Raw genomic sequence first — 23,718 nt, forward strand, 5'->3', positions numbered from 1 at the left:
TGTTTCCTGGGGAGGATGATAAGGAGATAAAAAACAAAACACCTGCCCCCCTCCCCAACAAGATCCTCCCTCATGATTTCCCAGTACATCCTGTCAACTCTGCGTCTCTCTTTTAGTTCATAAGCTCCTCAGAGCATGGTCTGCCATATGTTGTCTCTGGTCAGTACCAAGCCAATGGTCAATGGCTGAAAATTAATACTAAGGAGGCTTGAGGGTGATTGCTTTGGATTATGTAACTGGATGGATCTAAAAGCATTGCCTGTCTATTTCACCTCCCGTTCTATGCAGTGTTGTTGTAGCCATGTTGGTCCCAACAGCGCCAAGGTGGGTGAGATAATCTAATTAAAGATATTGTCTCACTCCCCTTCTCTCTCTATTTTATCTACCCTGAGTACCACATGAGCAAGAATTAAGGGGCCATATTCTGTCTTCAGTGCGGCTACACTGTTGTAAATGAACTCACGAGACAGCTATAACTTCTTGGTAGTGATATTTACTCACCATCTCTGTTGGTTGAAGCTTTCTGGTACAGTATGTGGTCACTTTTGGGGTTGAAATACCCATGATTTGGAGGGAACCAACGCATGATGGACTTGTTTGATAGCATCAGAGCACTACAGAACTGCTTCAATATAGTAAAATCTGTAGATGGCATCAGAGACATTCTGGAAGCTTGAAGCAGCAAAGGAGAATTCGATTGTCACCTTTTTTATCAATAACCTGGCAGAGGACAAAAAAACATCTCTGATAAAGTTGGGAGATGAGATAAAAATTGGGAAGTGGTAAAAAATGGCGAGGACAGATTCACAGAGATCTAGATCACTTGGTAAACTGAGTGCAAACAAAGGTGCATTTAAATATGGCTGAATGTAAATGTGAGCATCTAGGCACAAAGAATTTAGGCCATACATACATGATGGGGGATGCTGTCCTGGGAAGCAGTGACTCTGAAAAAGATTGTTCATCATGATCACCACAATCAGCTGAACATGAGCTCATGCTGTGGCCAAAAAAGCTGAAAAGCATAAAAAGGGGAATCTCTAAGAGGAGTACAGTGGTTATTTTACCTCTAAATCTGGCACTTGTGTGACTACTGTTGGAATACGGTGTCCAGTTCTAGTGCCCACAACTCAAAAAGGGTGTTGATAAATTGGAGAGGAGATTGAGAGAAGAGCCACAGTGATTAATGGATTAGAAAACATGCCTTACAGTGGTAGAATCAAGGAACTCAATCTATTTAGTTTAACAAACAGAAAGTAAAAGGGTGCGTGATTGGGTTTAGCTACCCAACATTGGTTCAACACGGGATAATCATACTTTATGGGTTAAGGAGGCCATGGCCCCTCATCTCTGCTGGGCATGCTTCAGCTGGAACCAGGATATTAAAGAGAGCCACTCAGCTCAGTCTGGGATGGCTGCCGAAGAGAGCAGAGGTGCATTCAGGAGCAGTGCCAGGGTTTTTGGCACCCTAGGCGCAGGGCCGGCTCTACTCATTTTGCTGCCGGTCCCGCAGCTCCGGTGGACCTCCCGCAGGCGTTCCTGCGGAGGGTCCGTCCCACGGCTCCGGTGGACCTGCCACAGGCGTGCCTGCGGATGCTCCACGAGAGCCGCTGGACCAGCGGACCCTCCACAGGCACATCTGCAGGAGGTCCACCGGAACCACCTGCCGCCCTCCAGGCAAAATGCCGCCCCCCCCCCCAAATCCTGGCGCCCTAGGCGACTGCCTAGCTCGCCTAAATGGAAGCGCCGGCCCTGGGTGCATTGGAGGCTCCTGCAGAGAGACTGCCAGTGCTCCAGGATTCAGAGATCAGCCAGACTGTGGCTGCAACCGACCCCCAGCCGCCCAATGCCAGAGATGGAGGAGAGACCACAGAATTCCTGAGTGGAAAGTATCCTAGGTAGACTAAGCATTGATCCAGTTGAGGCACTGGGCTTTGACTTGGCGTGTTTTGGAAGGATCCCCGCTGATTTGGTGGCAGATACCCCTGCGGCAAGACAGGGCCCTGGGCTGGGACCTGTGGAATACGTAGGACCCAGTGGAGAAGGGCTGGCCACTAGGCAACACTTCCCTGCTGCAAAAGGTGGTTCTAATGACTCTGGCCACTAGGCCACATTGCTCTGCTGCCAAGGGTGGTTCCATTGACTTTGGCCACTAGGCCGCACTGCTATACCTAGAAGGGGAGCCCTACAGACTCAGGCTGTTTGGCCATGGACCCTCACTGAAGGGCTGCTGCGCTGATCCCAACCATTAGGCTATGCTGCCGTAGGAGTCAGGACTGCTGCGGTGGCTAAGGAGACTAGGCCAGCTGGGCCGCCCGAGATCTACTTCATTTCCTCCACAACCTGGTACCACCCTGACGGGGTGGACCTATCCTGTGACAGGTGACTTCATGACAGTCTATAATATCTTACATGAGGGACTCATGTTTTATAACGGGCTCTTCAGTCTAGCAGAGAAAGGGGTAACTTGATCCAGTGGCTAGAACCTGAAGCAAGACACATTCAGACTGGAAATGTGGTGTCCATTTTTAATGGTGAGATAATTAACCATTACAACCATTTACCAAGGGCCGAGGCAGATTCTCCCTCACTGACAGTTTTTAAATCGAGATTGGGATGTTTTTCTAAAAGCTCTGCTCTGGGAATTATTCTGGGCAAGGTCTGTGGCCTGTGTTATACCGGAGGTCAGACTAGATGATGGCAATAATCCGTTTCGGCCTTGGAATCCATGAATCCCCTGAATCTGCTTCAGTCACTACATATTGCTCCTGTGTGTGCCACCATCTGACTTTCACCCTCTGTTGCAGAGTCTGAGCCAGCTCTTGGAGGTCTCTGGTGAATATAAGATCCCTCTCCTTGACGGGAAGTTTCAAGCCATCTGCAGTGCTCTGCATAACCAGGTGAGGGGTGGTTTTGCTTGGATCCCTTGAGCTTAGGCACAGCAGATCTGAAGCATATTAACAATCCAAATCTATGAAATGATAGTGCAGAGCCTGGGGACTGCCTCATGCCTTACTGATTTCTGCAGGCTCAAGAGTAAGCAGGTAGTGGTCTCACTTTCTTGGCTAATATCCAGCTCAGTTTGTAAAGCAATTTTACCATAAGCCGTTTATCAGGGGGAGTCAGAGTTGTACAGTAAACACTGTGGCTGTGTCTTGATTCGATGAGCTCTGCCGTTCAAAACACTCTAGCTTCTCTCATCTAATGTATTGGACATTGTGTTTGATTCTTGCTGTGCATTCAGTACCATCCACCTGGGGTTCAGACCTCTAGTTGGACAAGTAGGAAGTGGAAGCTTAGAAATTAATTGAACATTTTCTTTTCAATTGCTTCTGATTAGTTTTTCTTTGACCATTTCCCTTCTTCCCACAGATCTGTTCTCAAGCTAGGCCGCTCAGCATGGAAAATCACACAGAGCTGGTCCATTGTGTAGTTCAACTAGGTAAGGGGAAGAAACTCTGAGTTACACAGTAGTTTCCTTGTAACTTCCTTACCTTTGTAAGGTATGGTAACAATAAGAGTTCTGTCATCAGCGAGGACGTGATTTCTTGCCTTGCAGCCCGTTCTTCTCCTGATGATCCGATAGCCTTTCTGCACTCGCAGCTGGAGATTGAGAATGAGGCTGTTCGTGTGGCATCTCTGAATCTGCTCAGAGCTATTGTTGGTGCTGACTGTAAGTAACACAGGAGCAACCGTGCCAGTTGCCCTCTTGGCCGACATGCTGAGGGTTGAGTTGGGGACGTCCAGGGCAGGGCCGGCTTTAGGAAGTGCGGGGCCTGATTTGTGGGGCTTGTACTCACCGGGCGGTGCCCTGAGACTTCGGCTGCACTTCGGCGGCGGGTCCTTCACTCGCTCTGAGTCTTCGGTGGAACTTCAGCAGCGGGTCCTTCACGTGCTGCCGAAGACCCGGAGCGAGTGAAGGACCCGCCGCTGAAGTGCCGCCGAAGACCCATAGCGTTGCCGGGTGAGTAAAAATTTAAAAGGTCACTGGGCGGGGTCCTGTTATGTGCAGGGCCCTGTCAGGCACGGGGCCCAATTCAGGAGAATCAGGGGAATCGGCCTAAAGCCAGCCCTGATCCAGAGCTAAAAGCATGAGCTACTATAGATTGAGCTAAAGAACCAAGGCTCTGTAGGCCCGGCAGGGCTGTAACAGACTCATCACCTCTGCAAATGGGGCACAGAATCTCTATAACACACAGTCACCAGTGGTCTGGATATCCACTAAGGGGCAAAATGCTGCCCTAAGTTACCCCCCTATGGCCACACAGAAATCAACAGGTTCAACTAAGAGCTGAATGTAGCCCAAGGTATTTTTCAACTTCAGATACAGAAGTTGACTTGGGGCTAATGCACATTAACGATAATCAAAAATAAAATAATACCCCTGACTCGATAATCGTCAGTATTAGACACTGTAGACTAGATTCTGAGTTCTGTTAGACTGTGTTAAACACAGATTGACCTCAGTCTATCTAATTCTTTTATACTATTTCCATCATGGCAGCATGATGGCACTATTTATAGAACTGGAATTACTTTCGATTTACACTAGTGTAACTCAGACCAGAGTCTGGTCCTATGTTTTCCCCATTGATTCTGTGTATGAGAGAAGCTTGGTATTACTCTTAAATAGGGCCTTTTGAAATCCGGGATTCATTCCAATGTGGAAAGTGAGTGTGTCGAACAAAGAAGTACTGTACACCTCTCCTTATCTTTCAGTGCCCGAGACAAGACCGAAAAAGTGTCTGATTGTGAAGGCAGTGAAATCCACTTTCAGTGATCAGAATGCTACGGTAAGATTGTGTGGAGCAGTGAAATATTTCAATTTTTTTTCAATGATATGGGATGAATGGACATCTGGGTGGAGCTTTCATTCAGATCCAGAGGAGAGACTGCAGACTAGAGAAGGCATGTCATTATCCTGACTGTGTTAAATGGATCCATGTTTATAAGCCAAGGAGATCAAATCAAAAGCATAAGGACTCTCATATCCTATCTCCTATTTCAGGCAGAAGGGATAACAATAACTCATGTGTGTCATCTCTACCCTTGCAGGTGAGGAAGGCAGTTCTTCATTTCATCCAGAGGCTGCTCAGCTTACAAAGTGTGGAGAACTGTGCAGCTTGGGATATGGTAGCACATGTTTTCACGGAGTTCAGTGTGTCCACCAGCAAACTGGTAAGGAGACTTCTTAACACTTAAGACTCGGTCCTACCATTCTTGCATGCTGACTGCTCCCCTTGCCTTCAGTGGGAGTTTTGACTCAAGGACAACTGGACTGAAGGATTAGAGCCAGAATCTGATCAGTTATATTGGTGTAAAGTCAAGGTAACTCCACTGACTTTAGTGGCGTCACTCTGGATTTATACTAGTGTAACAGATCAGACTCTCACACTGGGTATTTACATCTAACAGAGTCATCTAGGTTCCTCAACCCTCTGATGAGTCATTGAAAATTCTGAAAACACCATTTTTCAGTGAAATGTTCTTGTACAAGAAAGCACATCTCTTTGTTTTCAATAGACTCTCCAGAGAACATAATGGTGCCCAATTCTGTGGCTGTTGAAGCAAACATAAACTATCAGCAAAATACCGAGGTTATGCAGGTTGCATCCCAGACTGTCAAGAGCCTGGAAAAGCTTGCTGCATATTTCCCTCACTACATGCTCTAATCTACATGTACTAGTTTAAAAATGTCTTCAATCCGTATTTCTATCCATGGACACAGCCAGAGGCTCCAGAAACTTTGTGCTCCATGATTGGATCCATGATCTGTATTAACATAAACAGTTCAACTTTACAGTAAGTTGTTGAAGATCTTAGCTCTGCCTGGCCCCTTTTCTTCAAAGTTGGAGCTTGTGGCTATACTCTCCAAGGGCCTTTTTTTCACACACACACGCGCACACACACATCCATCTTAAGGAAGGCTGCTTTTTCTCCTCGGGCCAGTTTTGCTCTCCTTTACACTGAAATCAGTAGAGTCAATCAATATTTAGTCCAGTGTAAGTAAGAGCAGAATTAGGCCCGTTGATAGAATCACACTCACTACACCCAGAATGACCAAGCTGGTTGGGGCATCAGAACAAACAGAGTGGATCCCCCTGGTTCTGCATATTGATTTCCACTGGGCAGAGTCTGAATGTTTTTCCTCAGAGATAAAAAGATGAAACAGTTTTTCAAATTTAAAGAAAATTAACCCTGTTGGGGAAACTCTTGTGTTCAGAGAATCATTCCCTTCACTTTAGGGTTTTCCTAAGCCTGGGATCTGACCCACCAGTTAAGAGTTTCCATTATTCTCTTCCCTTCAGATGTTTGTGCACTTCCAGTGCAATATAAAAGCAGGCATAGGTCAATGTTCATGATGGCTTTGTAAGAGAAGGACACTGATTCTCTAGCCAGTGTCTTGCTACTAGCTAATAAGTTCTATAGAGCTGTCTCACAGCAGGGTACAACACTTCTCACCCAGGCTATTCCGGAAGAAAACACGATCCAAACCCTGTGCACTGACATCCTGCAATGTCTGGACACCTCGGTCACTGGAATGACCCAAGTAAGTGACCTGTTGCTACTGCTTCTTGAAATAGGGACGTTCTTCCTTATCTTCCTTGTACCTCCCCACAAGGAAGCTTTTTGCACAGTCAGCATAATGGAGGAACAGCATGTCAGATTCATGTCAGGGATGTGACCCCTTCATCATGGAGTAAGTGGTTCACATTAGAGAAAAGATAGAAAGCAACTGAACTGGAAGGAATCATGTTGCAGAGATCTTCTCTTCATTCTTTCCACTGTCTGAGTGCAACTGCCCCTTAGGTCCCCCAGGGGGCTAAGCTACAAGCTACATGAGAGGGAGGGATTCCGACAGCAGGATACTGGAGGTGGGGGAATGGAAATAGCTGCGTACTGAACAGTCTCGCTCTTCTCTGCAGGTGTTATGGCCAAGGCTTCTGGAATATGTGGTGCCAGCTCAGTACACTGGTACTTTGAAGCCTCTCTGCAGATGCCTTAGGGAGCTGGCTGAGAAAAAGCAGCAGGAAGGAGAAGAAGCTGCTTGCCTTGACTACGGTGGACCAGGTTTATAACAGAAACTCTTTCATTTATTCTCTCCAGGCACACTATGCAATGAACAGGTTCAGTCTGCTCCAGTTCTCTCATCTGCAATGAGAAGGCTAAAATGAGGGATGGTCTTGTGATTACAACATGGCCATGGGATGGAGCTAGGAAATGTGGGTTCTGTTCCCAGCTTGCCACCAAAATTCTGATGTGACCTTGGGGAAATCACCTGATCTTTCTCTCTCAGCTTCCCCACTTGTGAAATGAAGGAGTAATTAATGCCAACCTCATAGAGGGGCTGTGAGGTGGAATTCATTCATGGCTGTGAAGCATTTTGAGAAGCTCAGACTGAAAGCACTATGGAAATGCAAATTATGATCAGCTGCATTCAACATTGGTGGGCACGTTGGAAATGGCTAGGTGAATAACATCAGCAGGACTCTCTAAAAGTCTGGCAGAATTCATGATATTCTCTTTCTTTCCCTAGTGAAACTCCCTACACCCCAGGGGCTGCTGGCACGACTCCTGGTGAGTAGACCATGAGAATAGGTTTTCTGTGGAATGTGAAGTGGGACAGTTAACTATAAAAATGGGTTTTCTAGCTAGATGCTTGTAGACAGGCTGAGGAATGTGTATGATTTGGATCTCTCTGTCTCTGCCCTCTCCTGAGACGCACTGTTCTGCATCCTCGTACTAGCTAGAATGCTTTCTTCTTCAGGAAGGCACTGCAGTAGAATCAACAACTCTTTTGTATGGTCTCCACAATGAGAGAGTCTGAACTATTCCCTCCTTCAGGACCACACTGGTATTGTGCTGACCAAACTTAGCCTGTTCTTCTCTCTCGCTGACAGGTAGTAGCCTCGTCCCCTAATGCAGGAGAAGGACACGGATGTGCTGCCTTGCAGTTACTACAGGCCCTGCACCAAAATATCCATGCAGCAGTGGGTGAGATGTGGGTAGTAAAGATCCCATCTCTGCTGCAGTACATTGAAGGTAAAGTGCTAGTTAGGAGGAGTGCGGTCCATGGAGCATAGAAGGGAAGCCAGAAAATGCAGCTTCGTATCGACACGTGTTGTGCCATTCCTGTTGCAGTATGTGGGAACAGTGGGGAATTGAAATTGGGCTTCTAGGCCCTCACTTTTCCTTCATCTGGATAACTGTGAACCACTGGGCTAAATCTAGAGTTAAACCACTGAAGCCAATTCAATCCGGGCAGAATCAGGCCAGGAAGGTTTCAGCTGAATGGAAATTTTACAGCAGTTCCCCCCACACCTTTGCTAGGTTAATGTTTGGGAAGGTGAATTACACATGAAGTTGGAGGTTAGTGAAATATTTTGGGGTTCCATATATAGTCTGATTTTGCAAACTGAATGTTTCTGAAAATTAAACCCCATGTTTACTTTCAAGGGTGATTCAATTAAAAACCCAGAGTTTTTCTTTCTGTAAGGAAACCTGAGCCATAAAAGCTAGGTTGGCCAAGAGGTGCCCATGTAGACTCTAGGTATTATGGGCCTAATAATGTCTTTCAGCAATTTTACAGTGGTATGAATCTATTGACCTCCTCAGTCAGTGTAGCTGCATCTACACTATGGGGTTATGCCAGCAGAACTCCAATGACGTGGTTGTGCCAGTGTAGTCTCTGTGGAGTATGACAGACCCTACGTGGAGCACAAACCCGATATGTTTCTGATGAAGGTCAGACCCCACAATGTTCAAGTGGGTTTGATAGTCAAAAAAAGATTTAAAAAATGAGCTGTATCTTCCCTAGTTGTTGCTGTACAGAGTCCCCAGTACTGCCTTGTGCCGACATTAAAGAAGGGTAGGTTAGAGCTGGACATTCAGAAACGGGGCCAGATTCTCAGCTGATGTAAATCAGTATCATTCCATTGACTTCAGTGAAGCTACACCGATTTACATCAAGTTAGGATCAAGTCCAGAGTCTTTTATTATGCAGGAAAAGTTTGTATTCACATTAAACCCAGTCTTCTGATGTGCTGAACAGTTTTCTGAGATGCTAAGTACCCTCAGCTCCCATTAAAGTCAAAAGGAATTGGGAGTGCTCAGCATCTCACTCCTGATGGGTTGACTGACCCTGAATAGAAATGCCAGCAGGGTACATAACATGATACTTTCTGTGGGTCCAACAAAGAACGTTGGCGTAGGTCCCATTTAGCCTTGAAAGCGCAGGCATGTTACAGCTTGGCAGAGCAGGGGTTTTCGAAGGACTGATTGCAAAGGAGATTCCTGGGACGACTCTTCTTGCTAACCTAGCTGACATTATTGTTTTGCCTCCTGCTTCATAGGAAACACAGAGAATTCCCTGGACCACGTGCAGTGGGAGCACATGCTGCTTCAGGTACAAGATGGCTTTCAGCTGTATTGTCACAGCCCTCCCTCCCCCCTCCAAATGTATCAGCTGGGGAAAATATTAATGATAAACTATTCATTCTAAGCAGAGCTGGTCAAACCATTTCATTTGCAACTTTTGTTCAGTGAAAACTGGCCTTTTTTATTTTCATGGGACACTTTCAAAAAAAAATTTTTTAACACAAAACAAAACAAAACCCAACCCAACTGGAAAATGTTCAGTGTTTTTTTTTTAACTGAAGTTGATTTTGGGTTTTTTTTTCATTTGCTTTCCTGTTTGTCTCCTTCCCCCCCTGCCTCCCCTCCCCCCGCCCCGGCTTTTTCAGTCACAAAGTGGAAGAGGGGAGGAAAGGCCTGGGGACGAGGGATAAAGGGAAGGAAAAGGGGAAAACAAAGAACTGAATAATGGTCATTTTTTATTTTGAAAAGCAAAATATTTTTGTTTCTTTCACTTTTCATGTGTGTGTTGAAAAATCAAGAAAACAAAAAACTCCCACTTGCTTTGTGAAATGGACTTACCATTGTTCAACCAGCGCTAGTTATAAATAACTCTGCGTTACCATTGGGAACAACACACAACATAACCAGAAAACCAGCATGCTCATGGTGCTAATGCACCACTGGGGGACATAGAAAGGATTATTTTTTTCTCTTTGCCACTCAAAAGAAAATTTGCTGTGAGAAACCCCAAAAGGAAAAGAGACAAGACAGGGTTTGGTGACTGTATCTCAGGGAGAAGCCTTTCTGCTCAGAAAGAGCTCTTTGCAGCCTCGTGTAAATCCAGACAAGGAACACTTTGATGGCGAGTGCTGAAAATGAAAGGAAGGGACCTAGTGACAAATACGCCCCAGAAGGTTTGCAGTTCCATTTGGGGTTGGATTACACTCTGGAGTTCCCCATTCCAGATCCAGCTTCCTTTGAAATTCTTTGGGCTAAAAAATCAACTAAGATTAGGTTTTCTTGTGAGGTTTCTGAGATTTCCTGGCTGCTGTTCAAAATTAGGGCCTGAAACAGCAAAGTGCTGAAAGTTACTAACCTCTGGCTGACTTCAATGGGAGATGAGGGTGTGACTCCTGGTCCTTTGGGTGTCCACTGATTTAGGCTACAGGATTGGGGAGGGATAGCTCAGTGGTTTGAGCATGGCCTGCTAAACACAGGGTTGTGAGTTCAATCCTTGAGGGGGCCACTTAGGGGTCTGGGGCAAAAATTGGTCCTGCTAGTGAAGGCAGGGGGCTGGACTCAATGACCTTTCCAGGTCCCTTCCAGTTCTAGGAGATTGGTACATCTCCAATTATTACCTTTTATTCCCAGGATTCCCTGGATCTGATCTCTATATAATCAAAGGGTGTCATGTAAAGCCTTTACTGGATACCTGTGTCACACGGCTCATCATAAGCATTGCACAGTGATTGGATGGATAATATATCAGGTGCTATGGTTCTATACTGAAATTGATGCTTTTAAGGTCTGTGAGTTCGGGCTGGTCACCAGAAAGTGATAAACAAGTTTCTTTCAGGCAGGAGACGCTTATCTGCCTGTGAGTAATTATTCACAGTGGATGCTAATCAACAGAGGAAAATTCTAATCAAGTGATTGTGAAGTCTCCAGAGGAGATTTGATACAAGAAAAACAAGCAAACAATAGGGGGTACCCTGTTTTCAAATGAAGACAATGGATGCGTGGAACTATATCTGGAGGTCCAGAGGTATCCTTCATCTATTGGACGAACTGACAGCTCCTTGTCTTATGAATGGAGGATGATCTTTGGTCTGGGTGTTTCATGCTGGGAGAGAGATTTGGGGGAGCTATCCTTTGTGAGACAGGGGAATATTTGGTTATCTAAGTTCAAGCTCTAGAAGTGTGTTAGGATTTTATTTTTACGTAACCATTTGTTTACATTAATTTTACTTGCTGCTTCCCAACTCTCTGATCTTTGTCAATTGAACTCTGCTTGTTTTCACTATAAATGTATCTAAGTGTGTGAAACGGAGCAGTGATGCTGAGGTGAAACTGGTAAGGTGATGTGTAGCAAACCTATGAATTCTGTGAGTGTCCAGTGGAACAGGGGCTGGACATTGTGGGGCTGCAGAGAGGGCTCGGCGGTTGGACTGTACCGATTGCTTATCTGTAGAAGGAGAGTGGAACCTGGATGGGGTGAGAAGGGCGTGCTTGTGTTTCCTGTGGCTGGCTGAGTCAGGAGCTGACACCTGGCAGGCACAGAGAAGGCTTTCTCATGCTAAGGGCAGGGGTAGTGAGGTACCTCACAACCCTGGGGACCCTCAGGAGGTGGCAGAATGGGTTCATAGCACTTCAGAGAAGGTGCCTGGTCCTTCGTAGTCCAGGGCCCTTTGCTCAAAGTTTACTAGACCCATCCTCCATCCACTATAAAATCACTCCTCAATGGTCAGATTTCTTGGCTCCATCTCATTCTCCAATTCACTGTTCATCTGGATTTGAGGACTGAGAGGAATCATCACACAAAGGTTAAAGAACAACAGCAGAGGAAATCTGGGTTGTCGATGTTTATAGTTCTTAATAGGGAAATAACCTTCCCATGACACCTGAATATTGGAAAGTTTACAAGAGAGAACAAGGAAGAAAAAAAAACACCAAACAAATAAACAAACAAACCCCCACAACAACCCCCAAATTCTTGCAATTAACCATCTGCTTTAACTCTCTTCTTTTACACTCAGTTCCTAAGAACATCTCTGGGGATGATAGACGACAGTGCCTGGAGCAGCCAGATGAGCCTTGAGTTGAACCAGCAGATGGCCAGCTATGCCAGCCCCTCCCTTGAGAAGGTTTGTTCTCTGTTAAGGCTTAGTTTCTAGTTAATTTTCCTTGAAATTCTGATTGGGGGGGCTGCATAAGGCTTCTCTCAAGGCTTCATTACTTTATATTTTATTCTGCATATAAAATTTGTTTTTACTTGTTCCCTGCTCTCTTGCCCCCCTGCCCATCCAATATTTGCTTGGACAGGCTGCTTGTCTGTGCTGCATTGTTGGTTCTCTGGCTGGGCTAGATGATGGGATGTTTCTGCAGTATGAGTGCTTGGACTTGGCTATCTTGTTCTTTCCTGAGTGTTGCTGAGCTGGGTCTGTACTGACTGGCACGTTCTGTTACTGGTATCTCAATGCCGGTCTCTTTCTTTCAGAGTTTCCTGTATAAGGCGCTAGGAACGTCCTTAGCAGTTTGTCAGGACCGGGTCCATGTTAAATCACAGCTTCATCAATTTTTGACAGCAACAGATTATATGGAAGCCCCTGAGAGACAGGTGAGGACCCTGTCCCTCTCCCCGCTTTACCAAGTAACCCCTGAATGCTCCCTGTGGGGCTCAGCTCTGAGCTGGCCTGGGACAGATGCTATTTTGCTTCATATCCTCTTCGTTGCTGTTTCACTCAGCCCCCGCTGCCCACGGGTCTGACGCCTGACTGGCGCTTTACACTCCTTCAGCTGAAAGGAATGGACTTGTGGGTTAGATCCTAACCAGTATTTTTCTTGGGTGACAGGGAGTCATTTCCATCCTCGCACTCTCTGCTGAGAGCCACTTGGACCTCACCCTGAACGCACTTCAGGAGTTTGGGGCTACAGTGAGCAAGGTTACGATTCCTGGGTTCATCAGCCGCCAGAAGGTAAAGGAGCCAGGGGGTTCTCTCCAACTTCCTCTCCCTCTATAGCAGGGGCAGCAGCCCCAGGGTAGTGTCTGCTCTGCTCAGCTTGCATTGTCCCCCAGTGTGTGCGTTCTACGTGACGCCTGCAGTTAAGCAGAGAGGAGCACACTCTGGAGCTGGGGTTCTCTCAAATGATTTTTATCATCTGATGTCTCATGGCTTGAGCGCCCCTCCCATGCACAATGTCTGGGAACTACCTCAGTTGCTTGCATGGAAAAGCATTTAAGGTATTTTTAGCGTTTTTTTAATCCCAGTTAGTAGCTGGAAATGAGGTGTTGCAAGCAACGTGGCCAACCAACCTGCTTTAGGTAGACCACCAGTGGTCTACGAATGACAATTATGGAACCTGTGATTTAGAGCAGTGGTTCTCAACCTGTCCAGATTAGTGTACCCCTTTCAGGAGTCTGATTTGTCTTGTGTACCCCAAATTTCACCTCCCTTAAAAACTACTTGCTTACAAAATCAGGCATAAAATTATTTAAAAGTGTCATAGCACATTATTACTGAAAATTGCTTATTTTCTCATTTTTACCATATAATTATAAAATAAATCAACTGGAATATAAATATTGTACTTGCATTCTTTGTAGTCTGCTGTAAAACTAGGCAAATAGCTAGATGAGTTGATAAACCCCCTGGAAGACCTCTGCAGACCCTCAGGGGTACACAAGTAGCTCTGGTTGAAAACCACTGATCTAAAGGCTAGAGCAGGAGACTAGGCCTCTGGGCTTCCACTGCTGGCTCTGCCATTTACTCACTGTGCAGCCTTAGGCAAGACATTTAGCGCCTGATCTTGTACCTACCAGTGTCAATGACTAAGCTCCCGTGTACTTCACTGCTGTAGGTTCAGCATTTTAGGCTCTCTGTGTCAGAGTTACCTAGTGGGAATGATGGAGATACTAATATCTCCACGCCTCACAGTTATTATATTGCTTAAATACTTTTTGCAAGTGGTTTGAGATCTTTGGCTGAAAAGAGCTTTGCAAGTGCAAGCTGCTATTGCTGCTGTGAGGAATTCCTCAGTCAGCAGCAGATCAGAATTCCAAAGCAAAAGGCATCAGAAGAACTTTCTGATTGTCTAGGACTACCACCATGGGAGAAGAGGCCAGACTCGCAGCACCCTGATGCTGACCTACAGCAGCGTGGCTGTCCATGCTCCAAAAGACCAGCTTCTCTCCCGAGTAGAGGCAGACATCACAAAGAACATCCTTCTCCATTACAGAGCCAGTTGTCAGGTAAGAGTTTTTGCGTGATAAGTGTCACATAACTCAAATTTAAACCTGTAATGGATGGAGCGTGAGCTGTCACATGTTGTATCATTTTTGTTGCTCTTCTTTGTATTCTCTCTAGTTTTTCTATATTCTTCTGAAATTCTGTAGACCCCAGCTACACAGTAATTCAGATGCAGTGACACTCAGGCTATTCAGAATAACACTCTAACTCCCCTCATATGGATGTGTATCTAGCTCTATCTTTTGCTACCCAAGAGAGACTAGTGCTAGCCTGTATTTAGTTGATTTGCTCACTACTTCCCTTACCTCTTATCTGTCGTCTTGTTTGTCTGTGTCCTTTATTTCTGTTCCCCAGGTGCCTGACTGCTGGTCCTGACTCTCATCTCAATGCAACCTCTCCACGTCACTTTGCCTTGTCTAACTGAGACTCTCACTTAGGCATTGCCAAAAACAGTTGAACCAAACTGAGATCTTCCAGTAGTTCACAAATGCAAATACTACAGAGGATGGCCCCTGATATTGACCTCTGCAAAACACCCTCTCTGGATACCTTTCCTGCCTTTTGGAAGATTTAACAATAGTGATTTCTCTCTGCTCCATATTCACCAGCCACGACATTTTGAGGATGTGTGTTATGTGGGACTATCTACATTGCTAATAGCTGTTTTGCATTTCGTTTTTCAGGTGCTGGGCATCACTGTTGCGAACAAGGTACATTCTAAATAATCTGCCCTCAGCTCTTGCATTTTCTGTACACAAGTTGCTTGTTTAAATTGCACAGAGCTTGGTTTCCTTGCTACATCAAGCAGGAGTCCTGGCTGCTCTGGTGTAAGTAGGCCTGGATTTATTTGATGAACCTGGGTTCTTCTGAGGTGGGTGCAGAGCCAGAGTCCACTACCTTCTGGGGTCTGGGGACACCTCTCTCCTCTCCCGAGGCTAGATTTAATTCCTGATCTTTATCTTCTGGACTCTGGTTCTTCTCTCAATTTCTCATCCACATCCTCTTGTTTCTCCTTCTGGATTATGTAGGACATGAACCTAAAATTAACCCTCATCCAGAATGTCATGGAGATTAGCTGTGCCATCTTGGAGACCAGAGACTCCCAAGAGTTCGAATTCTCATACAAACTGGAGCTCCTTGGCTACATGCTGGTGAGTGATTAGGAGCTTTGAGGACTGAAGTACAAGGGAGTTTGTTGTAATGTAATGAGACTGGTTTTCTGGGGAGATGATATTTTATCCATTGGCTGTGACTGTACTACTGCAGTCTCATGAGCTACCTGCATGGCACCCAGAATGCTGGGTCCACTCTGAGCTTGGCAGGGATGCTGACATATATTGTGGGCTGTAACTGGAAGGAATGGCTTGTGTCTTGTGAGTTCTCTTTCTGTCCTCTGTATAGCCTGCAGATGGCCCTACGGCCCATTTCTGAGGCAGAGAGCCTGCTGGGCACGGTGTCTGTTTATTCCAGGTCTGGCATATGGCCCTGTTTCAGGGTGTGAGAGGAAGGCCTCTCTGCCTTTCAAATCCATTTCCCATTTTTGATGTCCCCATTCATGCATTTCAGGACTTCATTAAAACGGAACCACTGGATTCCCTGACATCTCCAGTTCGCTACAAGGCAGTTCTTGCCATTGGACATCTGAGGTAGGCTATTTTCTGCCATATTTCCTGGCACTGTGATGCCTTCTTATTTGTTAATTCATGAAAGTCAGGTTGGGAGCAGTCTAATGCCTGCAGGGTTTGGCTCACCAGGGCCGCCCGGGGGGAGCAAATGGGGCAATTTGCCCCAGGTCCCGGGCCCTGCAGGGGCCCCCAAGAGAGTTTTTTCAGGGCCCCTGGAGTGGGGTCCTTCACTCCGGGGGCCCTGGAAAACTCTCACGGGGGCCCAGTCTTCGGCAGCAATTCGGCGGCGGGGGGAACTTCTGCCCCGGGACCCACCGCCGAAGTGCTGGGCCTTCGGCGGCAATTCCCCGTCGCCGAAGACCCCAGGCCCCCTGAATCCTCTGGGTGGCCCTGTGGCTCACATGCTGCTCACCAGCAGGACGTCAGTTCTTAAGGATTTGAATGTGTCCATTTGGGGGTTTGTGCTCGAAAGACACAAGATTGGAGGTTGTGGGGCATGCAGTACAATGGAGCAGAGTTCAGATGGGGAGGGAGGTGTCTGGCTAGCTGGCAGGGGGGAGGAAGCTTGTGGGTTTCTCTAAAAGGAGATTTGAAGTTTTAGCTTTACTTCTAGAGGAGCCAATACTTAATAGAGGTGCAAAGTGAAGGGTTGTTTGCACTTGGGGTTCTAGATTGGGACAATCTCTAGTCATAGGACCCATTTCTTTTACTTGGAGGTGATACTGAGTCTAATACATGCCTTTTCTCTCTATCTTTCTTCTGCCAGCAAGCTCAAACCATCTCTGACCATGGAGGAAAACCGTGAGCTCCTTGGTCAGTGCTTCAAAAGTTTATTTCCCCTTCCTCCCTTGGAGAAGTTGAAAGAGGAATGCGAGACAGCAAAGGATGCTCTGCATATACAAGTACGTGACAACAATTCTCCTCCGGCACCATCCACTGTATTTCTGCCCAGCAGGCACTGGGTGATGGCAGTCACACATGGCCTCCCTGGCAAGGTTATGGTTAGCTTTCCCCAGCCCACACACACAAATGATCTGTGCTGAGCCTCACTCCTTCTTTTCTGGTTTCAGTCACTCTACGTGAGATCCTTGGAAGCCCTTGGCAAGCTAGTGGAGACTTTGCTGGAGGAAGAACCAACCGCAGACTGGTTCCAGGAAATGTTTGATGTGAGTAGACCATTGAACCGTGGTGGAGATTGTTTCTTGTGTTACAGCAGGGAAGAGTCAGAGATTTAGGGGGTCAAGCTTCAGTTGTGGAGGAATTTTCCACAACGGAGTGAATTTTAGGGAGAAAGCACCCAATTCTTCCTGGGATAAGCGGGCATGTGCCCCATTGAAATCCACGGAAGTGATGCCATTTTATGCCAGGGCTGGATTGGGACCAAGTTCTTACAATGTCGTTGACACTACTTGGAGCGGCAAGAAAATCACCACTGCAGTAGCCAAATCGAAGAGAACCAGTTGAAACTGATCACTTCTTCTAAGAGGAATTCATGAATATTGAGTTAAGCCCTGTGTATGGAAACTCATTCAGAGGAAACTTCCTGTTCCTCAGACATGAACAGAATATTGTGAAGGGCTGAGGGGTGGGGAGTTTGATGCACGTTCAGTATAAAAATGAAGTTATAAAAGGAGCTGGGCTGGGGGGACTTCTCTGCTCTTATTCAAATTAATAAAAAGAAATACTCCTCTCTGTCATTTTGCCACTCAATGTGGGAGAAGTTGCCCAGGAAACAGACCACAGCAGCAGACATCAAACAGCATGCAATGTGCTAGACAGCTCCCATCAGACAGTCTACAGCAGACATCAAATACACGGGCCCAGATTCATCTCTCATGTAACTCCTTTGGCTTCAATCACCAGAGGTGAATCTGGCCCCTGGGACTTGTATATCTAAGGGGCTCTTCCATTAGACATGTGATTCCTTTGCTACATGGAGGTCAGATGCTTTGGAGAGGGATTTTAGTGACAATTAAACCTGTTTAAGAGGAACTTTTGGGAGGGATTTTCTGGTACTAACTCTGTCCATTCCCCTGCTCTACCAACAGCTCCTCAGGACATGGTTCAGTTCGGGGAAGGAGTGGGAGAGAGAACGGGCCTTGCAGGCCAGCACCCAGCTGCTGACTGCCTATCTAGGGACAGTTCATAGCACAGTGAGTATAGCCGTACTCTTCCTTGAGCTGACTTCCCTGCTTACGTCAGATCTGACACTCAACGCAAATGCATGAAAAACTCTTCCAGGACAGTAGCTGGGATCTCAAGGTGACTAACATCCCTCTGCTTCCGTGAGTGAGAGGTTGTCCTGGGTCTACCCTCACTTGAAACTGGGGGGTTTCAAGGTGAGGACCCGCATGCCACCATGTCAAAGGTCTCACCCCCACTTGGAACTGTTGGGCTCCAATGTGGGGACCTGACTTGGTTTCCCTCTAAACTAAAATTCTAGTTTAGATCTAGTAAGCTGCCACCACTCAATCAGGAAATGTGGATTGAGACACAGTCCTTCCCCAAAATCCTAGGGGATTCCAAGAACCCCAAATCCATGGAGTTCTTACACCCAGGAGAAACAAACCATTCCCCCTGCTTCCTCCCCACTCCCTTTTCCTAGGAGAGAGATACCTGATTCAAACTGCTTGAATCAAACCCAGGAGAAACTGTCTCTTCCCCCCTCACCTTCCCCTGAATTTCCACAGAAGAAGGAATTAACCAAGTCCAAAGAAAAGAAAAGAATTTATTAAGAGAACAAAAAGAAAATACAGAATCTCTATGAGCCCAAGCTGGACACTCATAGGGTATAACCTTATCAATCTCTGGAGAGAATCCCCTCTCCCCCTTTCTTTCTCAGTGAAAGCAAAGTAACAGCAAACAGGAATAAAGAATTTCCTTTAGCAAACACACAATTGCAAATATAGAAATCAAATCATAAGACTAATTCGCCTTTCTAATTAATACTCACTATTAATTAGTAGAAACTACTCCAGGAGAACTTGGAGACATGACTGGTCTCTTTTAGATTCAAAAGAGTTCTCGAGACAAACAAAGAAAAAAACAGACAAAAGCTTCCCTCCACAGAGATTTGAAATTATCTCGTCTCTGATTGGTCCTCTGGTCAGGTGGTCACCAGGTACTACATGTTAACCCTTTACAGGTAAAAAGGGACCTTAACCCTGATCTGTTTATTTATGACAGAGGTTTACACAACAATGCTGTGAGCACACTGCGGGCAGACTGCAAGAAGTAGAGGGAGACAACCGCCAAACTGATGGCTTATTCTATCATTAGATTCACCAAGTCAACAACAAAAGAGCTTCCACCCTAGTTAACAAGATGCCAAACACGGTCCCCTTTTGGCATTTCAGACCTTGGCTCCCATCTAAACATCCCTGTCTTGGAAGAGGGGGGGGAGGGATAGCTCAGTGGTTTGAGCAGTGGCCTGCTAAACCCCAGGTTGTGAGTTCAATACTTGAGGGGGCCATTTAGGGAACTGGGGTAAAAATCTGTCTGGGGATTGGTCCTGCTTTGAGCCAGGGGTTGGACTAGATACCTCCTGAGGTCCTTTCCAACCCTGATATTCTATGTCTAATATAGTGAGGGGTTACTGGAAACCTGATTTACCATATGTGGGGTTCACTGATCATAAAGGCCCAGATGCTTATTCCCAGGTCAATGTGAATCTCAGGTCTTCCCCAAATATCACGCTGTCAGCCAATCCTTAACTAAATCTAAGATTTATTGTTAAAAGAAAGAAGAGTTACAAATGGTTAAAAGATCAATATCCAGACAAGTGACTTTCCATGTTCATAGTTCAGGATCACAACAGTGATGGAATAAACTGCTGGTTTGTAAAAGTCTCTCTGGAATCATCCCAACAGATCAGAATCCAAAGGCAGCTTAGATATAAAGTCTGTTAGTTTTTCCAGGCATTTTCCAGGTTCTTCCAAATGATTATTTGGAAGATCTCTGTCCTATGGCTTACACTGTCCCTGTTCAACATTTAAGCAGTCTAGAGATGATAGGATCAGGCCCGAGCCTTCTCTTTTATAGCTATTCTACCAGGCTGACAAGCCTACCTCACAGAAATTATCACAGAAGGCCCTTCCCCCAATGCGGATGGCCTGTTGTACTTTGCTTTGAAGATAATCTTCTATTTCCTGTGCATACCCAGTAAACTAGTTACATTCATTCACATAAGGTAATTAGCCATTCTTCCATTATAACACAGATAGTTAAGCTGAAGATAATGTAGAAATGATTGGTTTCCTGAAGTGTCTTACATCTTTGATTTTAAGGCTAACTGAACACCTTGCACACATAATTAAGGCAATTAAGCCATGAAAGGGAATTAGCATCTACAAGCTAATTTAGTTACATTGTGAAACTTCTAACCGGGTATAGATAACCACAGACAAATACATTTAGCATCTATTGTTCATTTTTGAATGAGTTGATGATTGCTAGTCTAATACATCTCTTTGAAATTCACATGCACGTGAACTGTCTTGACACAGTAGAAGTGCCTCTTGTTAAGTTATTATGGGTCATACACAGGTTGACTGGTCTGCCAGTGTCACAAATGCATTCTTGGTTCTTATGCTCCCAGGATGCTAAAGCTGAATTTCTATGTAATCAGCTAAGAACATAAACCATAAGAGTGGCTATCCTGGATCCCCCAGAAGAATGGTTCATCTACCCAGTATCCTGTCTTCTGACAGTGGTGGGTGCCAGATGCATCAGAGGGAATGAACAGAACAAGGCAATTGTCAAGTGAACCATCCCCTGTTGGACAGTCCCAGCCCCGGCATCTGGCAGTCAGAGGTTTAGAGACATCCAGATCATAGGGTTGCATCCCCAGGGCCGCCCAGAGGGGGGGGGCAAGAGGGGCAATTTGCCCCAGGCCCCGCGTCCTGCAGGGGCCCCCACGAGTGTTTTCTGGGGCCCCTGCGGTTCCGGTTGAGCTCCCGCAGGCATGCCTGCGGCAGGTCAAGCGGAGCCCGGGACGAGTGGACCTGCCGCAGGCATGACTGCGGAGGGGGCGCTCGTCCCGCGGCTCGGCTGGACCTCCCGCAGGCATGACTGCGGCAGGTCAAGCGGAGCCGCGGGACCACGGCACCCGCCGCAGTCACTCGTCCCGGGCTCCGGTCGACCTGCCGCAGTCATGCCTGCGGGAGCTCAACCGGAGCCAAATGCCGCCCCCCAGGTCTTCGGCGCGCTGGGGTCTAGAGCCGCCCCTGAGCAGGGGCCCCCCGCCGCCGAAGACCCCGGGCCCCCGGAATTCTCTGGGCGGCCCTGTGCATCCCTGACCATATTAGCTAGTAGCCAGAGATGGACCTATCCTCCATGAACTCATCTCATTCTTTTTTGAACCCAGTTATACTTTTGGCCTTCACAACCTCTCCCTGGCAATGAGTTCCACAGGTTGACTGCATTGTGTGAAGAAATGCTTCCTTTTTTTTGTTTTAAACCTGCTGCCTATTAATTTCATTGGGTGACCCCTTGTTCCTGTGATATGTGAAGGACTAAATAACACTTCCTTATTGACTTTCTCTACACCAATCATGATTTGATAGATCTCTATCATAGTCCCTCTTAGTCGTCTCTTTTCCTAGCTGAAAAGTCCCTGTCTTTTTAATCTCTCCTTATATGAGAAGTTGTCCCATATGCCTAATAATTTTTGTTACTTTTCTCTGTATTTCTTCCAGTTCTAACATATCTTTTTTGAGGTGAGATGAGCAAAACTGCATGCAGTATTCAAGGTGTGGGGGTACTGTAGATTTCTATAGCGGCATAATGATATTTACTGCCCAGGGCCGGCTCTACAGTTTTTGCCGCCCCAAGCAGCCGGCTGAATTGCTGCCCTGGGGGGGCGGGAAATTCAGCCGGCTGCTTTAGCCGCGGCTGGGATTTAAAAGGCTCTGGGCTCCCCGCCGCAGCGGGCAGCCCAGAGCCCCCTGACTCCCCGCCGCGGCTGGGATTTAAAAGGCTCTGGGCTCCCCGCCGCAGCGAGCAGCCCAGAGCCTTTTAAATCCCCGCCGCCAGCGGGGAGCCCAGAGCCCTCTGACTCTCCACCGCGACTGGGATTTAAAAGGCTCTGGGCTCCCCGCCGCGGAGGGCAGCCCAGAGCCTTTTAAATCCCCGCTGCGGCGGGCAGCCCAGAGCCCTCTGACTCTCCGCCGCGGCTGGGATTTAAAAGGCTCTGGGCTCCTCGCCGCGGCGGGCAGCCCAGAGCCCTCTGACTCCCGGCCGCGGCTGGGATTTAAAAGGCTCTGGGCTCCCCGCCGCGGAGGGCAGCCCAGAGCCTTTTAAATCCCCGTCGCGGCTGGGATTTAAAAGGCTCTGGGCTCCCCGCCGCTGAGGGCAGCCCAGAGCCCTCTGATTCCCCACCGCGGCTGGGATTTAAAGGGCTCTTGGTTCCCCACGGCTGCAGGCAGGGGCGGCTCTAGGATTTGCGCCCCTGGGGGGGGGCGCTTTGGCGGTTGCCGGTTGGCGGCTCCGGTGGACCTCCCGCAGGCCTGCCTGCGGGCGGTCCACCGGGGCTGTCTGCCGCCCCCTGGGGGATGCCGCCCCAAGCGCGCGCATGGCCCGCTGGTGCCTGGAGCCGGCCCTGGCTACATGCCACCTCCCTCCCCTTCTGCTCAGGAAAACAAAAAGTTTATCCTAATGCTGTTGGTTCACCAAACCAGGCCTACTGCTTTGGCCACAATTCAGTGGCACACAGCCAGAAATGTAGCAAACAGGAAATGAAAGAATTCAGTCCAAGAAAACTCTGCTAAAATAAAATAACTACTTGGTGTGAATTCGTTTCCTGAGCTCTAGTGAAGTGACATTAATGTATTCTCCAAGTTCATCTTTAAAAATCTTGCTTGCTAATGCTCAGGAAAATTTGGAGTCTGAAAAATAAATACTAGTCCAAGGTACTGATCAGAAATGGTTAGATCATTTGCATTTATTAATTTGTTGCTGCTGGATGGATTCAGGCTGCTAAGGGTTACATTTTCACAGTGCATCAGCTGAGAGAGTTGGTGCCATTTGGTATATTTTGAGAAGGTGCCCTTTATCCAAAAGGTAACAGCAGATTTCCTAGTTGTTTTTTAACTTTATGCAGAACCTGGTGACTTTTCATTTAAGCTTATGATGGAACTAATAGAGCATCAAGCTTATCTTAGCAGTGTATTTGCTTTGATGGACCTTGTAGTTTGCACTAATGCATTTTATGCCAATGTTGGCAGTTGAACACAGTGACAGCAAAAGTTAGAGTTTTTGTTATAGCACTTGATGTTAGCTATAGGAACAGCCCAATCCTGGCACTAAAAGATTAAGAGATGATAGTACAATAACTTGTGAATTTTAAATGAGATCAAAACCAGTTGCTGTCACCATTTCTTCCTGGTGTGTTCTTGCACGGAGGTCTATCCAGTGTGGAAACCTCCCCTGGACATTCCCTTCATGTTGTTTTCATTTGTGCTGTGGTAACAGTGAATGAGAAGAAGCAGACATGGAAGAGTGGCACTGGTCAGAGGTCTAACCAAGCCGCACACCTACTTTCTCATTTATTGTTCTGGTTGGATCACTACCCATGCTGGGTTTGAACATACAGTCCATATGTTCAAAGCCTCCTACGTGGATCTGTGCATTATTGTGTGAAAAGTTTTTCTCAGTCTTTTGACTTTATCCAACCAGAATCTCATATTCAGCTCGAATTGTTTGCTGAATGTTGAGTCTCTAAAGTGCAGTTCCAGTCAGGAAAGTGACTCTGTAAAAATAGAGAATGTCAG

The 23,718-nt window shown here is 46.7% G+C and overlaps 1 protein-coding gene across 1 annotated transcript in view; it reads left to right on the plus strand.

Moving 5' to 3' along the window:
- Nucleotides 1-3,399: 3,399 nt before the first annotated feature.
- Nucleotides 3,400-23,718, plus strand: part of LOC123353840 (maestro heat-like repeat-containing protein family member 2B) — a 66,203-nt gene continuing 45,884 nt past the window's right edge. Inside the window, exons 1-19 of the mRNA XM_044995256.1 lie at nt 3,400-3,442; nt 3,560-3,673; nt 4,720-4,793; nt 5,056-5,178; nt 6,467-6,550; nt 6,927-7,071; nt 7,538-7,578; nt 7,902-8,043; nt 9,354-9,406; nt 12,114-12,221; nt 12,575-12,694; nt 12,930-13,052; nt 14,174-14,326; nt 15,008-15,034; nt 15,353-15,475; nt 15,891-15,970; nt 16,716-16,851; nt 17,020-17,115; nt 17,998-18,102. Of these exons, the coding sequence (XP_044851191.1) occupies nt 3,400-3,442; nt 3,560-3,673; nt 4,720-4,793; nt 5,056-5,178; nt 6,467-6,550; nt 6,927-7,071; nt 7,538-7,578; nt 7,902-8,043; nt 9,354-9,406; nt 12,114-12,221; nt 12,575-12,694; nt 12,930-13,052; nt 14,174-14,326; nt 15,008-15,034; nt 15,353-15,475; nt 15,891-15,970; nt 16,716-16,851; nt 17,020-17,115; nt 17,998-18,102 (1,890 nt within the window). The remainder of the gene's footprint in view (nt 3,443-3,559; nt 3,674-4,719; nt 4,794-5,055; nt 5,179-6,466; nt 6,551-6,926; nt 7,072-7,537; nt 7,579-7,901; nt 8,044-9,353; nt 9,407-12,113; nt 12,222-12,574; nt 12,695-12,929; nt 13,053-14,173; nt 14,327-15,007; nt 15,035-15,352; nt 15,476-15,890; nt 15,971-16,715; nt 16,852-17,019; nt 17,116-17,997; nt 18,103-23,718) is intronic.

The sequence above is a fragment of the Mauremys mutica genome, chromosome 20 (genome assembly GCF_020497125.1).
Source record: "Mauremys mutica isolate MM-2020 ecotype Southern chromosome 20, ASM2049712v1, whole genome shotgun sequence".
NCBI classification, from domain to species: domain Eukaryota; kingdom Metazoa; phylum Chordata; order Testudines; family Geoemydidae; genus Mauremys; species Mauremys mutica.